At 35.2% G+C, this 16,573-nt stretch overlaps 1 protein-coding gene across 1 annotated transcript in view; it reads right to left on the bottom strand.

The window, feature by feature from the left end:
- Positions 1-2,759: 2,759 nt before the first annotated feature.
- Positions 2,760-16,573, bottom strand: part of LOC150100500 (uncharacterized) — a 62,773-nt gene continuing 48,959 nt past the window's right edge. Inside the window, exons 3-4 of the mRNA XM_090402546.1 lie at positions 10,923-11,020; positions 2,760-3,917 (exon numbers count right to left, since the gene is read on the bottom strand). Coding sequence (XP_090258672.1) covers positions 10,923-11,020 — 98 coding nt within the window. The 3' untranslated portion in view covers positions 2,760-3,917. The remainder of the gene's footprint in view (positions 3,918-10,922; positions 11,021-16,573) is intronic.

Genomic DNA, 16,573 nt, shown 5'->3' with positions numbered 1-16,573 from the left:
TTACCATACATGGAGTTCTTATTCAGTTTGTGCAATAGCTCTAATACATCTTCATTCAGTCAATAGGTACCAGCAAACTCAATGCTGCATACACCAAGTTGATAGCTTTCAGCAAAATGGACCCTCATTAGTGAACCTCTTCTGCATCTAGAAGTTTTTTTCTTTTACTTTTGGCATATTGATAGAATTCTTATGTGTTGTCTTTAGCAAGCCAGTTTCTTTTCATACAACAGTTGTGACTATTCTAGTCTGCTGCTTATATTTTTTATAACAGACATCCTTATACACATGGTATTCCTTCCACCTGTTTCTTACGAATCTCTTGCTTAGTAAGATTAAGCAAGACTCCTGCCCTATTTATTCTTCAAACTTGGAACATATTCTGATATTGTATTTTTAGAATGCTTCCTATGCACTGTCAATATTCTTTTCAAATCCAGCTGGTCATAACTTCCTTTGTAGTTAAGCATGTAACAAAAATTTAGTCACTTCCCAAGTGAGTCAAGCACAATCACTGTCACCATCTGCCACCCTCTATTACTCATTGACTTCTAGTTCCTTCTGTCACATGCTGCTTGAGGAAGTTGTCTCACAACAGAAAGTTCATTTACAAGCTTAAATGGTGGGAAAGCAATATGAGAGCTAAGAAATTTTTTGTGGTTAGATGTGCACTGAAAGGTTGCAATCTTGAAGCTTTATTCACAACTGGGAATGCTTTCAATGAAACACTGGTCCAATTGAGTAAGAATTTTAGATGTTTCCAGCCCCTAAAGAAAAACCCTCTAAACATAAAGAACTTGTGAACAAAATAAAAATCTTTAATTTGGTATACAGAAATTTTTTTCTTTGACAATGAAAATGTCAAAAATCTTGAAAGCTATCAGATTACTACTATTGCATAATCATACTTTTGACTTTCAAGCTCGAACCCTTTGTGTATGCATTCCTATTGTTTTTTTTATAATTAAAATAGATACTTCTTGATTTTATTTCCATGTACATTTTTAAATTCTCCAGCACGTCTTCCTTCCCTACAGATACACAGCACTTTTTGTGAAGAAAAACATTTGAAATATCAATTTCCAGTTCTATGTGACTGTACAGTGTGTGCATATATATAAAAGATAAAAGTGAAGTAGGATATATACAACTAGCAAAATGCCTTCTCATTATCTTAGCATATATATATACTTTGTTAGGCAATATTTTGCTCTCTCACATGTTCTTAATGTGCAAATACAGACCTTTCAGTTTTATTAAAGTTTTCTAAATAATGAGAACTTCCATATCTCATTTAATGATTTTAGTTTAGACTAGACTATCAAACAAAGATTAAAATATGAAGTGCTAAATTACTGTTTAGGTTATATTGCTATTTTTGTAGCATCTGGCATTCTTTTCCTGCTGAAGAAAAAATTCCTTCTATAATATTGATTATGCCAGATCTTTATCTTAATAATGAATTACCTACTGCAATTACATCATGTATATATAGATAGATGAAACAAAGGAACATTTAATTTCCAGAACCATTTCCAAGATTTAACATACACCCTCTGTCCAAAAAGAAACCGAACTTTTTGAAAATAGAAGAAACTAGTGGCGCCACCTGTCATATCTTTTCGCTGTTTAAAGCGACAACCTTCATTAGTGTTATGTCAACTGTTTATGGCATTAGTTTCATTAGAAGCCAAGTTATAATGCCAATGTGTTAAACTTGGTAAAAGTTTTACCGAAATGCTTCAAAAAGCACACTGTGACGAATGCGTATTCCATATGTTTACGAGTGGAATACGCATTCGTCACAGTGTGCGTATTCCATATGTTTACAAGTGGTCATAAGACGCTTGAGGACGACGAAAAGCCGGGTCATCCAAAAACCCGAAATCGTCCTAGAGATTGAAGATTCCAAAATCAACTATGTACAACATTTTGACCAAGAGTTTGGGCCTTCGTAAATTGAATTCGCGATTTGTTCCCCACAAGTTAACCGATGACCAAAAAATGTATCGAGCTGAACACTGCAAAGACTTCATTGGACCCGAACTTCCTTGAAATGATCGTTACTGGTGACGAAACGTGGTGTTTGAGTATGAGCCCTAAACAAAGCATCAGAGTGGAGACATCCGAAAAAAAGTAGCTTGGAGAAGTCAAAAGTAAAGACAATTCTGATTTGTTATTACGATTCCAAGGGCATTAATCACAAAGAATTCATTCTGCTTGGCCAAACAGTCAATGGTGAGTTTCGAAGCGAAAATTCGTTGCGCACGGCATGAATATCGTGACGACCAACCATTCACACACTGTAACTCTGCTTCTAATGAAGGTTGCCGCTTTCGACAACAAAAAGATACAACAGGTGCTGCCACTAGTTTCTTCTATTTTCGGAAAGTTCGGTTTCTTTTTTGGACAGAGGGTGTATAATGCAACAATTCCACCCTCCCTTTTAAAATCAGAGCAGTCCAGTTCAAAAAATGTATTCTACATAAATGTTTTCACCTACAATAATAAATTTCTTGGCAGAATTGGAAGTGGTACTGAAAGTTGAATGAATATATAATAAACATAAATATCTTTTAACACCCACTACAGCTTAATTAGTTTAGTCTATGTGATTAGACATTCCAAGTTTTAGTTATAGAATTACCATTAGTAACATACTGTATTTCATGCTGATAGAGAAGCCTTTAAACATTCTATCTTTGAAAACTTCTCACAGAACAATGTTTATAACAAAGAAGCCAATAAAAGACATTCACTGTATTGGAATGATTTCTTTATTAGGGAGCCAGTACAAGTAATCCAAAGTTACAAAACACTTGAAAAATTACAAAGCACTTAACATAATCCTTATTTCCAGACATTGGCACCACTTAGGATGTGTTAAAAAAAAAAAAAATCACCAATAAGCCTATTGTAAGCAACACATACAGAAGCTACAGCACATTAGACCAACCATTCACAAGGCTTTTACAAAAAAACATCCACACACAGCAAAACACAGTGTTCAGTCAGATTAGTTAAGTCCACTTGGAGTGAAAACAGCACATGACAATTTCTAATCAGGTTAAAACACACCAATGTAAAACCTCCATTTATAAACATTCATTTGTTCATTAGTTGTACAAAAAATGCATGCTTTACTCAGTTCCAATATAAAAGTTTAGAAAAGTTGATATTTTTTATAATCTGAAATGAAATTAAAGATTGACAAACTGATGGGCATCAAAAACGTATCAAAACTAATGCTTTATTGTATACAACACAGACAATGCATTTGAGAAGGTGCACAGTAATACCATTTAATAAGACAAGCTAACATAAGCATAACTTTTAAAGCACTGAAAATGGGGTAAAAGTAGGTGGTATAATCTTACCAAAAACTTTACATTTGTTTCTACCAGCTTCCTTTATAAATGCAATCAATTTTCTAAATATACTACAGTATCAAAAAACACCAAGTTTCAAAGACTAGTTTAAGAGATTTTAAAAGATAGCAGAAAATTTAAGTACAAAATTAGAAAAGCTTTTATATGGCAAATTAGTAAGGAAGCTTACAAAGCCAGCAAAGTGGTTGTGGCTGCAATTCACACATAATGGATTTCCTTTCCCTTGTACCCAGGATGTTCCCAGCAAAGTAGGAAACAAAAGATTTTTAAAAAAGTCACCTGGAAACAACTCTGGTTCAAAGGTGGACTAAAATGCTGTTGACTAAATGCTTCACAAGTATTTCTTGACAAAATTCGAGTATAAAATGGCAATGAAGCAAAAACTCACTAATATAAAAGTTCTTCTCCCCCCTCCCCTTCTCTTGAGCACAACTGTAGCTGTTTACATAATACTGTCACAGACAAACCATAGTCTTCACAGAAGTGGAAGATGCTCAGTTTAACTGAAGGGGCGAAGAATGTTGGGATCTAAAAGTAAAATAAAAATAATCAAAATATTTCCCTAAAAGTAGTGGTAGCTTAAAAATTATAGAAATAAATAAAAAGTTAGAAAAATTAAATGGGGAAACAGTTAGGTTTTGACACTATTCACTCACTCTTTTGTGCTTAGAAAACTTAGGCTGAATATTTCATTCTTCCACTCAATTTCACAATACAATATTAGATTTGTAAAAACACTTGTAGCTTTTCAACTGCCAAGTCAATGATATGAAGCTGAAATGCTTCTTTCACTTCATATGCAATCTTATCTTAAAGTGTTTAAAGAAATTTTGACAAATGCAATAATTTACAAAAAACTGATTAATTATGTGAGTTATCAATGCTAAGTAAATAATAGTTATATGTTTGCAGGGCATCTTGTACAAGTACTAAGCTCCACTTTACATTCAAAAGCTATTGTTACTTGCTGATAAACCATAGATGCATCATTAAAACTACTCCAGATAGTGTTCAGCAGTGGTGTCATATGGCTTATGCAACCCATACTACGAAATTCACGTCAATTTGACCATATGATTGTATTATTAATGATGCATGAAAGTATATTTGAATTACTCTTTAGACATTAAACCTGAAGAACAAATGGTGCTACTTAATACTTAGGGTGTCAATATTAGTACAAACAACTTTCATTATAACAAACTGATCAAGTGAATTGTTATAATGAAGGTTGACTAACTGTTATTTAAAAAATAATAGTTCACTTTTAATTAGAAAAAAAAAAGAGGTAATATAAAATAAAATGACATAAATAACATTCACAAATGTTTCAAAATCTAGGAATACTATAAACTTCAAACCAGTTTATCCTCAAACTGTTCAGGCTACAGCTAACTAGATCCCAGATAACCCATATTTTACCACCTAGAGGTGAACCTTCATATGCTTCCTTCCATAAGCGAAAAATTTAATTGGAACATACAACCTAAATATTTTTCAGTGGAAAATTAGGATAGGAATGAGATATATTATGAATTATACCAAAAAGTGAGATGGTTTTAAGTTAAATCATTTAAGGAATTAGTAAAAAATATTTATTTTTTTTTCATTAATGCAAAGAATGGCACTGCTTTCTTTCAGACAGGTAAACATATATATCATACTTAAGATATTTAAATTGAATTATGTAAAAGCACTTTTAATATAGTGTTCTATAAACTAAGCCTTAAAAAAAAAAAAAGACCCAACTTATGTAAATTATAAAAATTTTACTTAGCCTACCTATGCTACTTGCACACCCATCATGCAGTCTTCCACAAGGCAGACAGCCCACATGATGTATGCATTACCTTCCTCAATCTTACTTGCAATACAGATGTGCTATATTTTTAGTATTTAAGATCCATGTAAATTCCAAAGAGAGATAGATGATGCATTAGCCTGTTATGGAGAGATTTGTGAACAGAAGAAACAAGTTCTCATGATAATTTCATAAGAAAGGCCAAACTGCAAATTAAACTTTTGAATATCATGAGAAAATTTAATGCTGTATTATATTACTTTGTATCAATAATTACATACAAATTTATACTTTAGTATATGAATTCTGTGATGAACTAACAGAAATACCTTTAAACATGCTAATGCACTATGGTGTGATTAATAGCACTTATGTAAGTTGGGGAATACATGTGTTTACTAATAAAATTCTCTTGTGGCCCACACCTTGAGAAAGGTCACTTCAGACAGCTTTCACAATGCTATTTATAGAATAAAATGCATTAAATATTGCTGGTGCACTAGAAGTGCACCTGCAACAAAACCATACTACTAGAAGTGGCAGAATATTTGAAGTGTTTGTATATCATGTTCATGGATAAGACTAATAATATATAAGTATTCTTTGAGAGACTTACATTTTTTCTTTTTTGGATGGATCACAATGTCTGCCAAACCTGACAGTCCACATTCAGAGAAAGATCTTTGCTGTCCTGTATTTCCGAAGTATGGGATATTACGGAATTATTAACTCTGAAATAAAAGCATGAACAGCATACCATACTTAATGGAGCATGACAGTCTTCTTGTTACATTTTGAATATTCTAGCTCAACCATTTGGATTATACTGCAAGAATCTCAAGATCAGAATATATCTTCTTTCTCTCTGCACAAATATTACAGTTCTAATTATTTTAGAACTATACTAAAAGTAGTATAATCCACAGTAACCCTATAACAAGCTGGAGTAAATAAGGAAAGTTGCTGTACAAATTTTCTTGGAAGATAAAATTACTTGCAGCCTAGTGAACTATATTGGTAAAAGCCTCTGCATAAGAACACTGCATTAATTCTTGAAAACAATTTTGAGATGACCTAATACAGCTGTAGAAATGTATTCAGCTTGTCATGAACATACTGGAGTACAGATTTCCACTGTTGATACACTGAAACATTACACTATTACCAGTATATGTGCCTGCAGGTTTTTTTTTTTAATACCAATCTCAACCACTAACAGTTGAACTGACACCATATATTACCTAAAAGTTAGTCTGGAAACCTGCTCTAGAGACCAGAAGTACTTTTTTCCCCTTCCTTTTGGGCCATTTTAGGCTTTCGATAAGCAGGCTATCTTACAATGGGTGATAATACTATCTAAAGACATTTCTGAATGAGGAAAAAAAACCCATTCAAGCTTACAATTGTCAATAAGCACATAACTCTTCACTGTTCTAAGCATAGTACTAACATGTGTAGTGCTTGCAAACACCCATTCATTTTTAATTGTCAGCAAAGGAACTACCAAAACAAATACAATTGCCATTAATGGGTTTAAATGAGATAATAGTCACATTCCTGATTTACACCATCAAGGGATATATGAATTTAATGTAAACTTCATGTTGTTTTATCAGAAATCCAATATACTATCAGGCACTTGAACTACATTTATCCACTTAGACATAAATGCCAGAGAAAGATCAAACACCTGCTTTGCTAATAATTCCTCTTCCATTCTATTTTAGTGACCCTACCACATGTGATTAGCTTTTCTCATGCATGAATGGCTGAATTCTTCTCAGATCTGTGATCTCTAGTCATCTATTTCTAACCCAATTCTCAGATTAATAAGTTAATATCAGTTTGAAACCCATCTTATATAGTGTTATGGCTTCTCTTATTCCATATAAATTCATTCATTTGATTCTCCACCTATGTCAGTTTTACTCATCTTGTTTAATTTTAATTTGCATTCTTCCCTAAAAAATGCTGCCTAAATAATTGAAATGTTTTACAGCTGATTTAGAGCCTGTGTAGCTCAGTGGATGTGGCGTTTGCCAACCACGGCGCTTGGCCGCACGAAGGAAGACTTGGTTTCGAGTCTAGTCGGCGACTAGAGGAAATTTTTCTAAGCCTTTTTTCGACCGGTTCCTGAGTTAGTCGATCTCTAGCACGGGCAAGCAGGTTTTTTGTCCTGTAAACTCAAGAAAATCGACCATAGAACCCACATTATTTCAGACATTAAATATATTGTGTTAGGGACCACGAGATGGCGGCAGATTTGAGCCGTCTCTCTTCACTGAGTACCGCTTAATTAGTGATAGCCTTGGGCCATCTATCTCTGATTGGTACCAGTGGAGATTGAACTGCCCACTCAGTCTCCAAAAGTTAGATAGGGCTAAATGGCCTCGCCTACTCCCCATATACGGGAATAAAAAGGCGTTAGCTGATTTGTTGCCAGGCTTGTTCCATACAGCAGGTATTTAATTCAATTAATGAGTTCTGTAGACTTATTTAACAATATCTGCATAAAACAAATCTGATATCAAATTTAATACTACTTTCCTTCATAATGATCCACATAGATAACAGAGGAGACAATGTTCTTTTAACTGCTTGCTATAATGGCATTGTTTTGAACAGCTATACATTGCCATAAGCCTTTTCCAGATCTGCAAAAGCTAACCATTTAAGAAATCATTAGAATAAAATGGAATCTGCATTTGTCTTAAAGTGAAAATTTCAGCACCTTGTTCTTGTCCAAGTTTTTATTCCACAATTTTTCTTTTTATAAATGAGTACTCTAATCAGGAATTCAACCTTATACCTCCATATCGCATTTCTAGTGTAATATCAATTAGACCAAAAACACAATTCAGATTTCTGATGGGCTTTATTTCCACCTTTCTGATATTTTCTACATTCTTACCATGTTTACATACTGCTTCACTCTTACGTTTTTCTCTGTATTCTATTAGAGAATATGCTCAGTTACCTGATAAGAAGTTTTGATATGCTTTATTTTCAATGACTGCCTCCTCCCCAGCATACCACACAGGTTTCCGATTTCTTAATGTTTGCAGAAAACTTCACATGCTTTGCTGGCTGAAATAAATATTTTCTTCAATCTACCACCAAATCTTGAAGGTTTGTCTTCACACTAATTTTTTCTTCAATAATATACATATTTGAATCTACAGTTCACTTCTGATCCTTTAAGACTTTCTTGAATATTTTTCTTTTCAATATTTATTTTTATTGTGCTTAAAACTAAATGGGATCACTTACTACTTCAAATCCCCTGCATACTAATGTCCTGAACATGCATGAAGATATCGATGTCAGTGATGCCTATCAACAATAGGCATCACTGACTTATTTCTTGTGCCTTCTCTCTGCAAGTTATTTTGTGCAAATCTTTATGCTGGCACATTGTTAGTGATGATTAATCCATGTCCTGAACAAAAATCTAGCAGGTACTTATCATTTTCCTCTTTTTTGTAAAAAAGAGGAAACAAATAGTAAGAAATGAATACGTGCTTTTTAAATACAAATTGGGTATTAATTACCCACTCTGCTTAATTTCAATCAAGGAGAGCAACTTTCCTTTATGTTAGCTGCCTTCTCTAATGATTTGAAAAATTCCACTTCCTAGAAATTTCTGGTGGCCTAATTAAGTACCTATGATAGGTACAAGTTGGTCTGATTTTCCATTTTGATGTTTTCCCATATCACTACTTGAAACTCCTTACCATTTGAGAAGACTATCTTCATGTCCAGTGCTTAGCACTATTACCATTCCTTCTCCTAATCATTAGGCCATAACATCAAGAAACGAAAAACATCATATCTTCGACACATCATGAGAAACAGCAAATACCAACTTCTACAAACTATTTTGGTAGGAAGAATTGATGGCAAAGGAACTAGAGGAAGAAAAAGAATATCATGGTTTGACAACATCAAGACGTGGACAGGAAAGAGCAGTGCACAACTGCTCAGATTAGCACAAGAGTGCAGTTTGTTCGCCAAGATGGTTGCTGACCTTCAATAGAAGATAGCACAATAAGAAGAAGAAGAATCATTAGGCCTGAATGCATCATCTTGTTACCTTGAAAACCTCACCATTTTTCTTCTTGGTTGCCATATCAATTATGCTGACATAGTACTACTTTTCATTGATGATCCTTACCAACTTGACACAATGTAGCATCACTGTCTTTCGGTTTGAGTCAATGCAGAATACAATGTGGTCAGGTCAATTCACAATTACCAGTCCATCCACATTTGTTCTGTATCCAGGTTCAGAAGCCCAGATTAGTTCTCACATTACCTAAAAGGCTACGTGGAAGTTTCCACCCAGTTGTTTAGCTTTAGTCTTTAAGTGATCCCTGAAAATCTAAATGTTTTACTAAACAGCAATTTTGAGAACACTGAACAGATTAGCTGTTGCTCCTTCCACTACAAAGAAACATTATGGTGTGTTAACTTTGGATGCCTTCATGAATGATTTGAACAAAATTCATATGCCTATCACATACTTAAAAAAAGTGAATTCCACCCAGATGTTGTTAATCTATAGTATATTAGTACCATGGACAGCCAATGGTTAAATAATCCAGAAACCTTGCTTTAAGACAAACCTGAAATGACTTTCAGGTCTTGGAGGAAAAAGACAGAGTGGTAGTCTCGCTCTGGACCAAATTCACCTAAAAATATTTATAAACATCCACAACCATAGGTTGAGAAGCATATAATAACCTATACAGTAGTCCCATCCATCTGTAGTTTCAGTTACCTGCAGTCAATCCTGGTCTGAAAATATTAAATGGAAAATTCAAGAAATAAACAATTCATAAGTTTTAAATCGCACACTGTGATGAAATCTTGTGCCATCCCACCTGGGATGTGAATCATGTCTTTGTCCAACGTATATGCACGCTGTACCGTATACACTTCCTGCCTGTTAGTCACATAGTAGCAGTCTCAGTTTGGCAGTGCTTGTGTTCAAGTAATCCTTATTTCACTTAATAATGGTCCTAAAGCACAAGAGTAGTGATGCTGGCAATTTGGATATGCTAAGAGAAGCCGTAAAGTGCTTCCTTTTTAGTGAAAAGTGAAAGTTCTTGACTTCATAAAAAAAAAAAAAAAAAAAACTTATGCTAAGGCTGCTAAGATTCCATTCATATAACTTTTATTACAGTATATTCTTACTGTATACCTAATTTATAAATTGAACCTTATATGTATAGGAAAAAACAGTGTATATATATAGGGTTCGGTATTATCTGCGGTTTCGGGTATCCACTGGGGGACTTGGAATGTATCCTCTGTGGATAAGTGGGGAGACTACTGTACTTTCTACTTGGCCAATGATACTGTGTCAAGTTCAATATGAAAAATTGCACATTTACCTGTTTTCAATAATCACTTTAACACACATGCTGTCAACCCAGATAAATTCATAAATGAGAGACCTAATATCTTTCTAATACTAGATGACTGCAACTTCTGCTCACAGCAAAGCCCATGAGCACAAACCATTCCACATCTTCCTTCTGCCACTTCAAGTACAGTTGCACAATAGGTTTACAGACTTTTGTAAATGGGATTCACATAAACTGCATTGAATATGATGTTTCCACATGGAAGAAAACAATGGCAGCAGCAATTTTGTAATACCATGTACTTTTTTTTCCTTCTGATTTTATAAAATTTTTCTATAAATTTTTAAAGAATAGAAAACATACCTAATAATTATTTGCCCTCAAATAATCTCCTAATTTTTCCACAACTGTATTAAGCTGACCTGGTGGAAAACCATCTGTTGTAGCAGCAACCAATAAGCCTATTAAAAAAAAGAATAAAGGTTTTAAAACATTATCTCAGTAAACTTTGCACGGGTTTTCTCTCCCACATGCATTTAAATTAATTTAACATAGCATTCTCAAATCAAATGTACATTAACATGGCCCAATGAATAAATACCGCTATGTACAGATGTTCTAAAGAAGGAAATTCGGATAAGTTGGCGTCACCGAGTGGAGATATCCATGGTTTCTTTGGAAGGACCTTGTCAGGATGTTGAGATGATGGGATCTTCCTGCGAGAATACTGGACTGTTGCTAATGGCAAATACCATAGCACTGCTACCTGCTTGAGCCGTGGAATTGAAGCCAATTTGAGTTGTTGACATTTTCCTGAAGGAAACTTTAAAATCACACTATCTTTGGATATTTTGACTGCAGAAAATAAAGCTTTAGAGATAACCACTCTGACCTGTTAATGTACTTATCTGAATTTGGGAGAAGCAATAAACAGAGCAAATGAAAGTAATGGTCTGATAGGGAAATTCTGAGCCAAATCAAATGGGAAGGAGAGGAGAGTGAAGAACAAGATTTTGTATTCTGACATGAGATGTTGATTTTCATAAATGCACAAGTGCTGCCCCTATATCATAAGGAATTGTGCATGGGGGTAGTTGAGGTGGAACAGGAGTTAAAGTTCCATTAGAAATATCTGGTTCTGATACCTGTAGGTGGTGGTGGTGCACATTTATATTGCTATTGATTCCCTAAATGTTTGAAGAGTAAATATGCAAACTTTAGTAAAAAATTATTGGTTTTGAAAAAAAAAAAAAAAAAAAAGTTTTTTTTTTTTTTTGCCAATCTGCAATATCACTGTATTTCAATAAGTTGTCCATTATTACATATATGGAAGAGTTTAAAATTAAGAACAGGTGCATGCAGTATGAAGTGAAAGACGGACATACCCTCTCGTTCAAGGAGAACCCAGTCTCCAGATCATGCATGATCTCAACAATGCCCTTTGCATATCACCATACTTGGACTCCCTCTAAGATTCCTCCTCTACTGATAGAGCAAAGATAGCAGAATTTATTATTAGCTGATCAGATAACCCCTCCAATTCATAAGGTTTAACCCAAATTAGCAGCTAATATATATATATATATATATATATATACACATATATATATACACATATATATATACACACACACACACACACACACACACCTGATATTTTATTTATTACCGTTCTTAGAGTACCAATTCAATCAAGTGGAAAAGTACAAATTTTAAATAAGTTTTTTTAATAAAAAAAATCTAATATTTAGATATTAAAACATACTAACAAAAGGCATTTATTGCTTTCAAAATTATTCAACTGTTCTCCATCTCCATAATCTCGTATTCTTCAAATCCCTCAAACTTCATCTGTCAATGGATCAGGCAATTCTTTGCCATATGTCAGTAAAACTACCATCACTGCAAAAGTCAGCGACTAGGTTTTTGACATCACTCACAATTGTTCTTTCCTGATAAGATCTGTACCACCCACTGCATTTGAGATATATAGCATTTTTTGAAATGCTGTCACAATCAGAAGACCCACTGGCATGTCTTCTTCGTTCTTCCCAGCTGGAAGGTTAAGGCCCACAACATTAAAAACAAAGAAATGCATAGATTTATTACTAGTATAAAATAATTAATATTGTTTGCATAGTTTTTCTAAAACAATCAAGAATCTAGATAAGGAATTGTGCAACTTGAAACACAAAGCTATGGGACTCTAACAAGCAGGCAATGTGCAATATATACAGCCTCTCCCTGTCAAGTCAGCACTGCATTCCCATAAAAGGGACCCTGGCAAAACCAGTGAGTATTCCTATTATAAAGGGATACCACCACCTGGCTTATGCATGTTTGGTCTCCAGCACAAGGATTCAGGTTCTCTGTGCAATAAGAGTGATGCCCTTCAAGGCCATGCCATACATACTTAGATCCATAACCCACCATTTCGCTGGCTGGTTGGTCAAGTGGTTAGCGTTTCTGCTCTCCAGCCAAGAGGCTGGGGGCTAAAATCCTGCCAGAGGCATGGATATTTGTGATTGCCCTACTAACCGTTTACCATATGTACGTACTGCTGTGTCCTGGCATAGATGATCTATGATGTCTTGCCACCATAAAAATCAAAAATAACCACCCTCCATTTCAAGGATACAAAACTTAAAATGGTGGTGCTGCAGGTTGGTCACCAGTTAGTGCACTGGCCCAAATTTGCCAGTAACGAGTCAGGTTTCCACGATCAAATGATACATAATTCTGTTGTCACATACTCTGCCAGGTAGTGTCTAGAGAGGACATGGCCATCTTATGGCAAGGAAACTGGTCACTCTGTATGACTGTCATGTTCAAGAGTATCTCTTCTCACTGCACATCTCCACTTTATCCTTCCATCTAACCACAAAGACAATGACTCTTTCTCAAACAAATTCCAACCAATTTATATATACAAACCATGCCAGAATCTCCTCAATAAAAACTCACTTTCACATCCACTTTACTAACACCCATAGCATTAATGCCAACAAAAATGACATTCACCCACACTAGACATCATACTCTTGACAGAAATCCAAATAGCATCTATATCCACCTCGATTTCCAAATTACATACTCAATTTCTTTTTTGCCACAGACAACACAATACATGCCAAAGAATGACTAATTTAGAATCCCTGCTCCCATCTAGTAACATTATCTGCTGCATTTACTGTTCTACAACCTCCGATCACTTCACATCCCTCTCCCTAAAACTCTATCATCAGCAATCCTGATCCATGAGGTTATCTTCCTAGGTGACCTCAACACCCAAATTCCAACACCACTGACAAAACTGGATAAGAGGCAGAAATCTTTGTCTTAATTAATGACTTAATGCAAAATCATTCACCTACCTATACAAATCTCTGATACCCCCTCTTCTGGATTTCCTTTTAACCAGTTCTCCCTCCAAATACATCGTAGCAGTCACCACTTCTCTCACCAACTCAGGTCACAATCTTGTACAAGTCTCCTCTCTCACATAGAACACCATACAAGCCACTGCTTCCACATCCCCAAGAAACCCAGGGGACCAGACTTGAGTATAATAATCTAGATGTGGGCGTATCAAGGCCTTATGAAGAGGAATTGCAACGCACCAGGTTTTGGTGCGATGTAGGGACTTGGTGCCTTTCCAGTCAATTCTATGGTATGTTTGGAGTGCATGGTCTGATTTACCACAATGGAGATATTTAATGTGTTGTTTGTGTTCATCTTTTCTGATTCGAATCGTGCGTCCTGTTTCCCCTACGTAGGGTAGGATACATGCACATTGGATTTTGTAAACCCCTGGGTGGGTCAGATATGGAAGAACTGAATAAATTTTAAAATTTTGTTGGGGGTTTGAAGGTAATTTTTATGTTGTGTTCTAGTTTTTCTGAAATGCTTCTAACACAGGGTATGGCTATGACATTCTTGTAGTCTTGTTTTTTAGTGGTCTTTTTGTGGAGGATCTTGAACTGTTTTTTTTTTTTTTTTTTTTATTGTAGCCATTTTTTAACTAAGAATTCGAAATCATTAACCATACATTTGTAAAAAAAGTGTCACATAGGTTAAAGCAGTAACCTCACCAGGAAGATATGATTGCAAAGTGGTCACTTAGTAACTAGACTATTTTATCCACTTCCATCTCCTCATGACCATCATCACTCATTAAGGTTAATCTTCCATAGTTATTATTATTTGACACCTTCAGGGAGTTCAAAGACTCATCGAGGGAGGGCACCTACTCTGCAACCATCTCCACCACTCAATCCACCAACTGTCCGCAACTACACCAATGCCGCCGACCACCACCACTGGTATTTCCACAGACAATCACAAATGCCCATGGCGGGATTCCATTCGAACTAGCCTTTTGGCTGCTAATTTGAATGGATACCTAACCATTCTTCCTCTTACTTGCCACATAACAAAATAACTCTTTGGGATTTAGCCAAGCAGTACTTTGGCCTGCGTGGCTAAATTCTTCTCATAATCTGATTTTGTCCTTCCTTGCCAAGCTGGTCAATGCTCTTTCCTGAGCATTGTACTGTCCATAAGTTTGCTGATCACCTTTCTCTTTATATACCATCCACAGCATTTTCGTCTGCAGCTCTTGTTTAATGATATTACTCATCCATCTAACCCCTACCTGATTAACCCTCCTTACCCAAAGTATACAATTTAATACTGCTTCCTCCAGATGACTCTTATCTATATGCACAACCAACATCCTTACCATGCAGTGATTTAATGCCATGGTACAGATTTAAGCTTCTTCCTAAGAATGTCATAATCACCTGTCTGTCTTGATAGAATATTCCACATGTTTTACTATTTCCCAAGTCAATTGGTGAAAGTGACTGTATGGTCACTTTCACCAATTGGAGACAATGTTGTCAACTTGGTTATGGATAACTCTTCTGATCGTATGACCAGGTCCAATACTCTGTCATACATCCTCTTATCCATGCCAACAGCTTATAATCTAATCTCATTCTCCAATGTATGCAACAATATTCCATTCTGTATTCTGTCAAGTCTTAGCAAAATCCAAAAGTATCATGGTGTATCCATTCCCTTTGTCAAACTCAGTGGTAACATTATTATGGAATGTGAGCAAGTTGCTAAAACATGACCTTCTCTTAGTAAACTCATGCTGTTTGTTGAAAAGTAGAGATTCTCTGTCAACCCATTTCTGAATGTGAGCCCTCACCAACTTGGCCAAAATCTTCACAACTACTGAGGTACTGATTGGTAGATAGTTGGAAACATCAGCCTTTGCAGCACCCTTGTGCAATGGAATTATCATACATTCTTTCCACTCCTGTGGAAATATATCTGAAAAAATTTTGTCCATTACAAATTTGAATTGTTTCACTTACTCAGTGTCCCATGTAAACTGTAACACTGCTTTGGTCTGAAGATGCTTGTTTGAAATTTAATTAACATCTTTTTATATTTTAGTGTTGAAATACTGTTAAAATAAGTTATGAAAAATTATAAAGCTTTGGAGAAGTGTCATAATTTTACTGAAAATGTTGATAAAAGTGACAGGTAGGTAGATTTGTTCCTTATAAAAAGATTTCCATGAAACACCTCTCAGTTCTTGAAAGTTTATTTTTCACTTGGTTAGACTATAATAAATTTAGTTTAATCCTTTATCCAAGTGTGAGCAAACAAAGTTTGCACCTGGAAGTATCTTCAGGACTGGGGTAAGGTGGTACAACACTGGAAAACTCGTTGCAAAGGTGGAGCAAGCTAACATCACTCCTATCTCAGTATCTCCCATAATGCAAAACACATCTCTTTGCAGATATGTATTATGTTATGCATTAAGGGAAGGGCCACTACCCAGACTAGTTTTGACCTTTATTGAGGTCTCTTCAGTGGGAGCTAGGCCCAAGTGGAGATACCAGGCAGAAGCATTAGAAAACATACCTATAGGAGTTATAAACGGTGTGCCACCTTTTTATTAAATTACTCTGGATTTAGAGAAAAATATTGAAAGT

Source organism: Typopeltis vanoorti, chromosome 13 (assembly GCF_054136105.1).
Source record: "Typopeltis vanoorti isolate ZY-2024b chromosome 13, IOZ_Tvanoo_1.0, whole genome shotgun sequence".
NCBI classification, from domain to species: Eukaryota; Metazoa; Arthropoda; class Arachnida; order Uropygi; family Thelyphonidae; genus Typopeltis; species Typopeltis vanoorti.
This window is presented reverse-complemented; position numbering and strand designations above follow the sequence as displayed.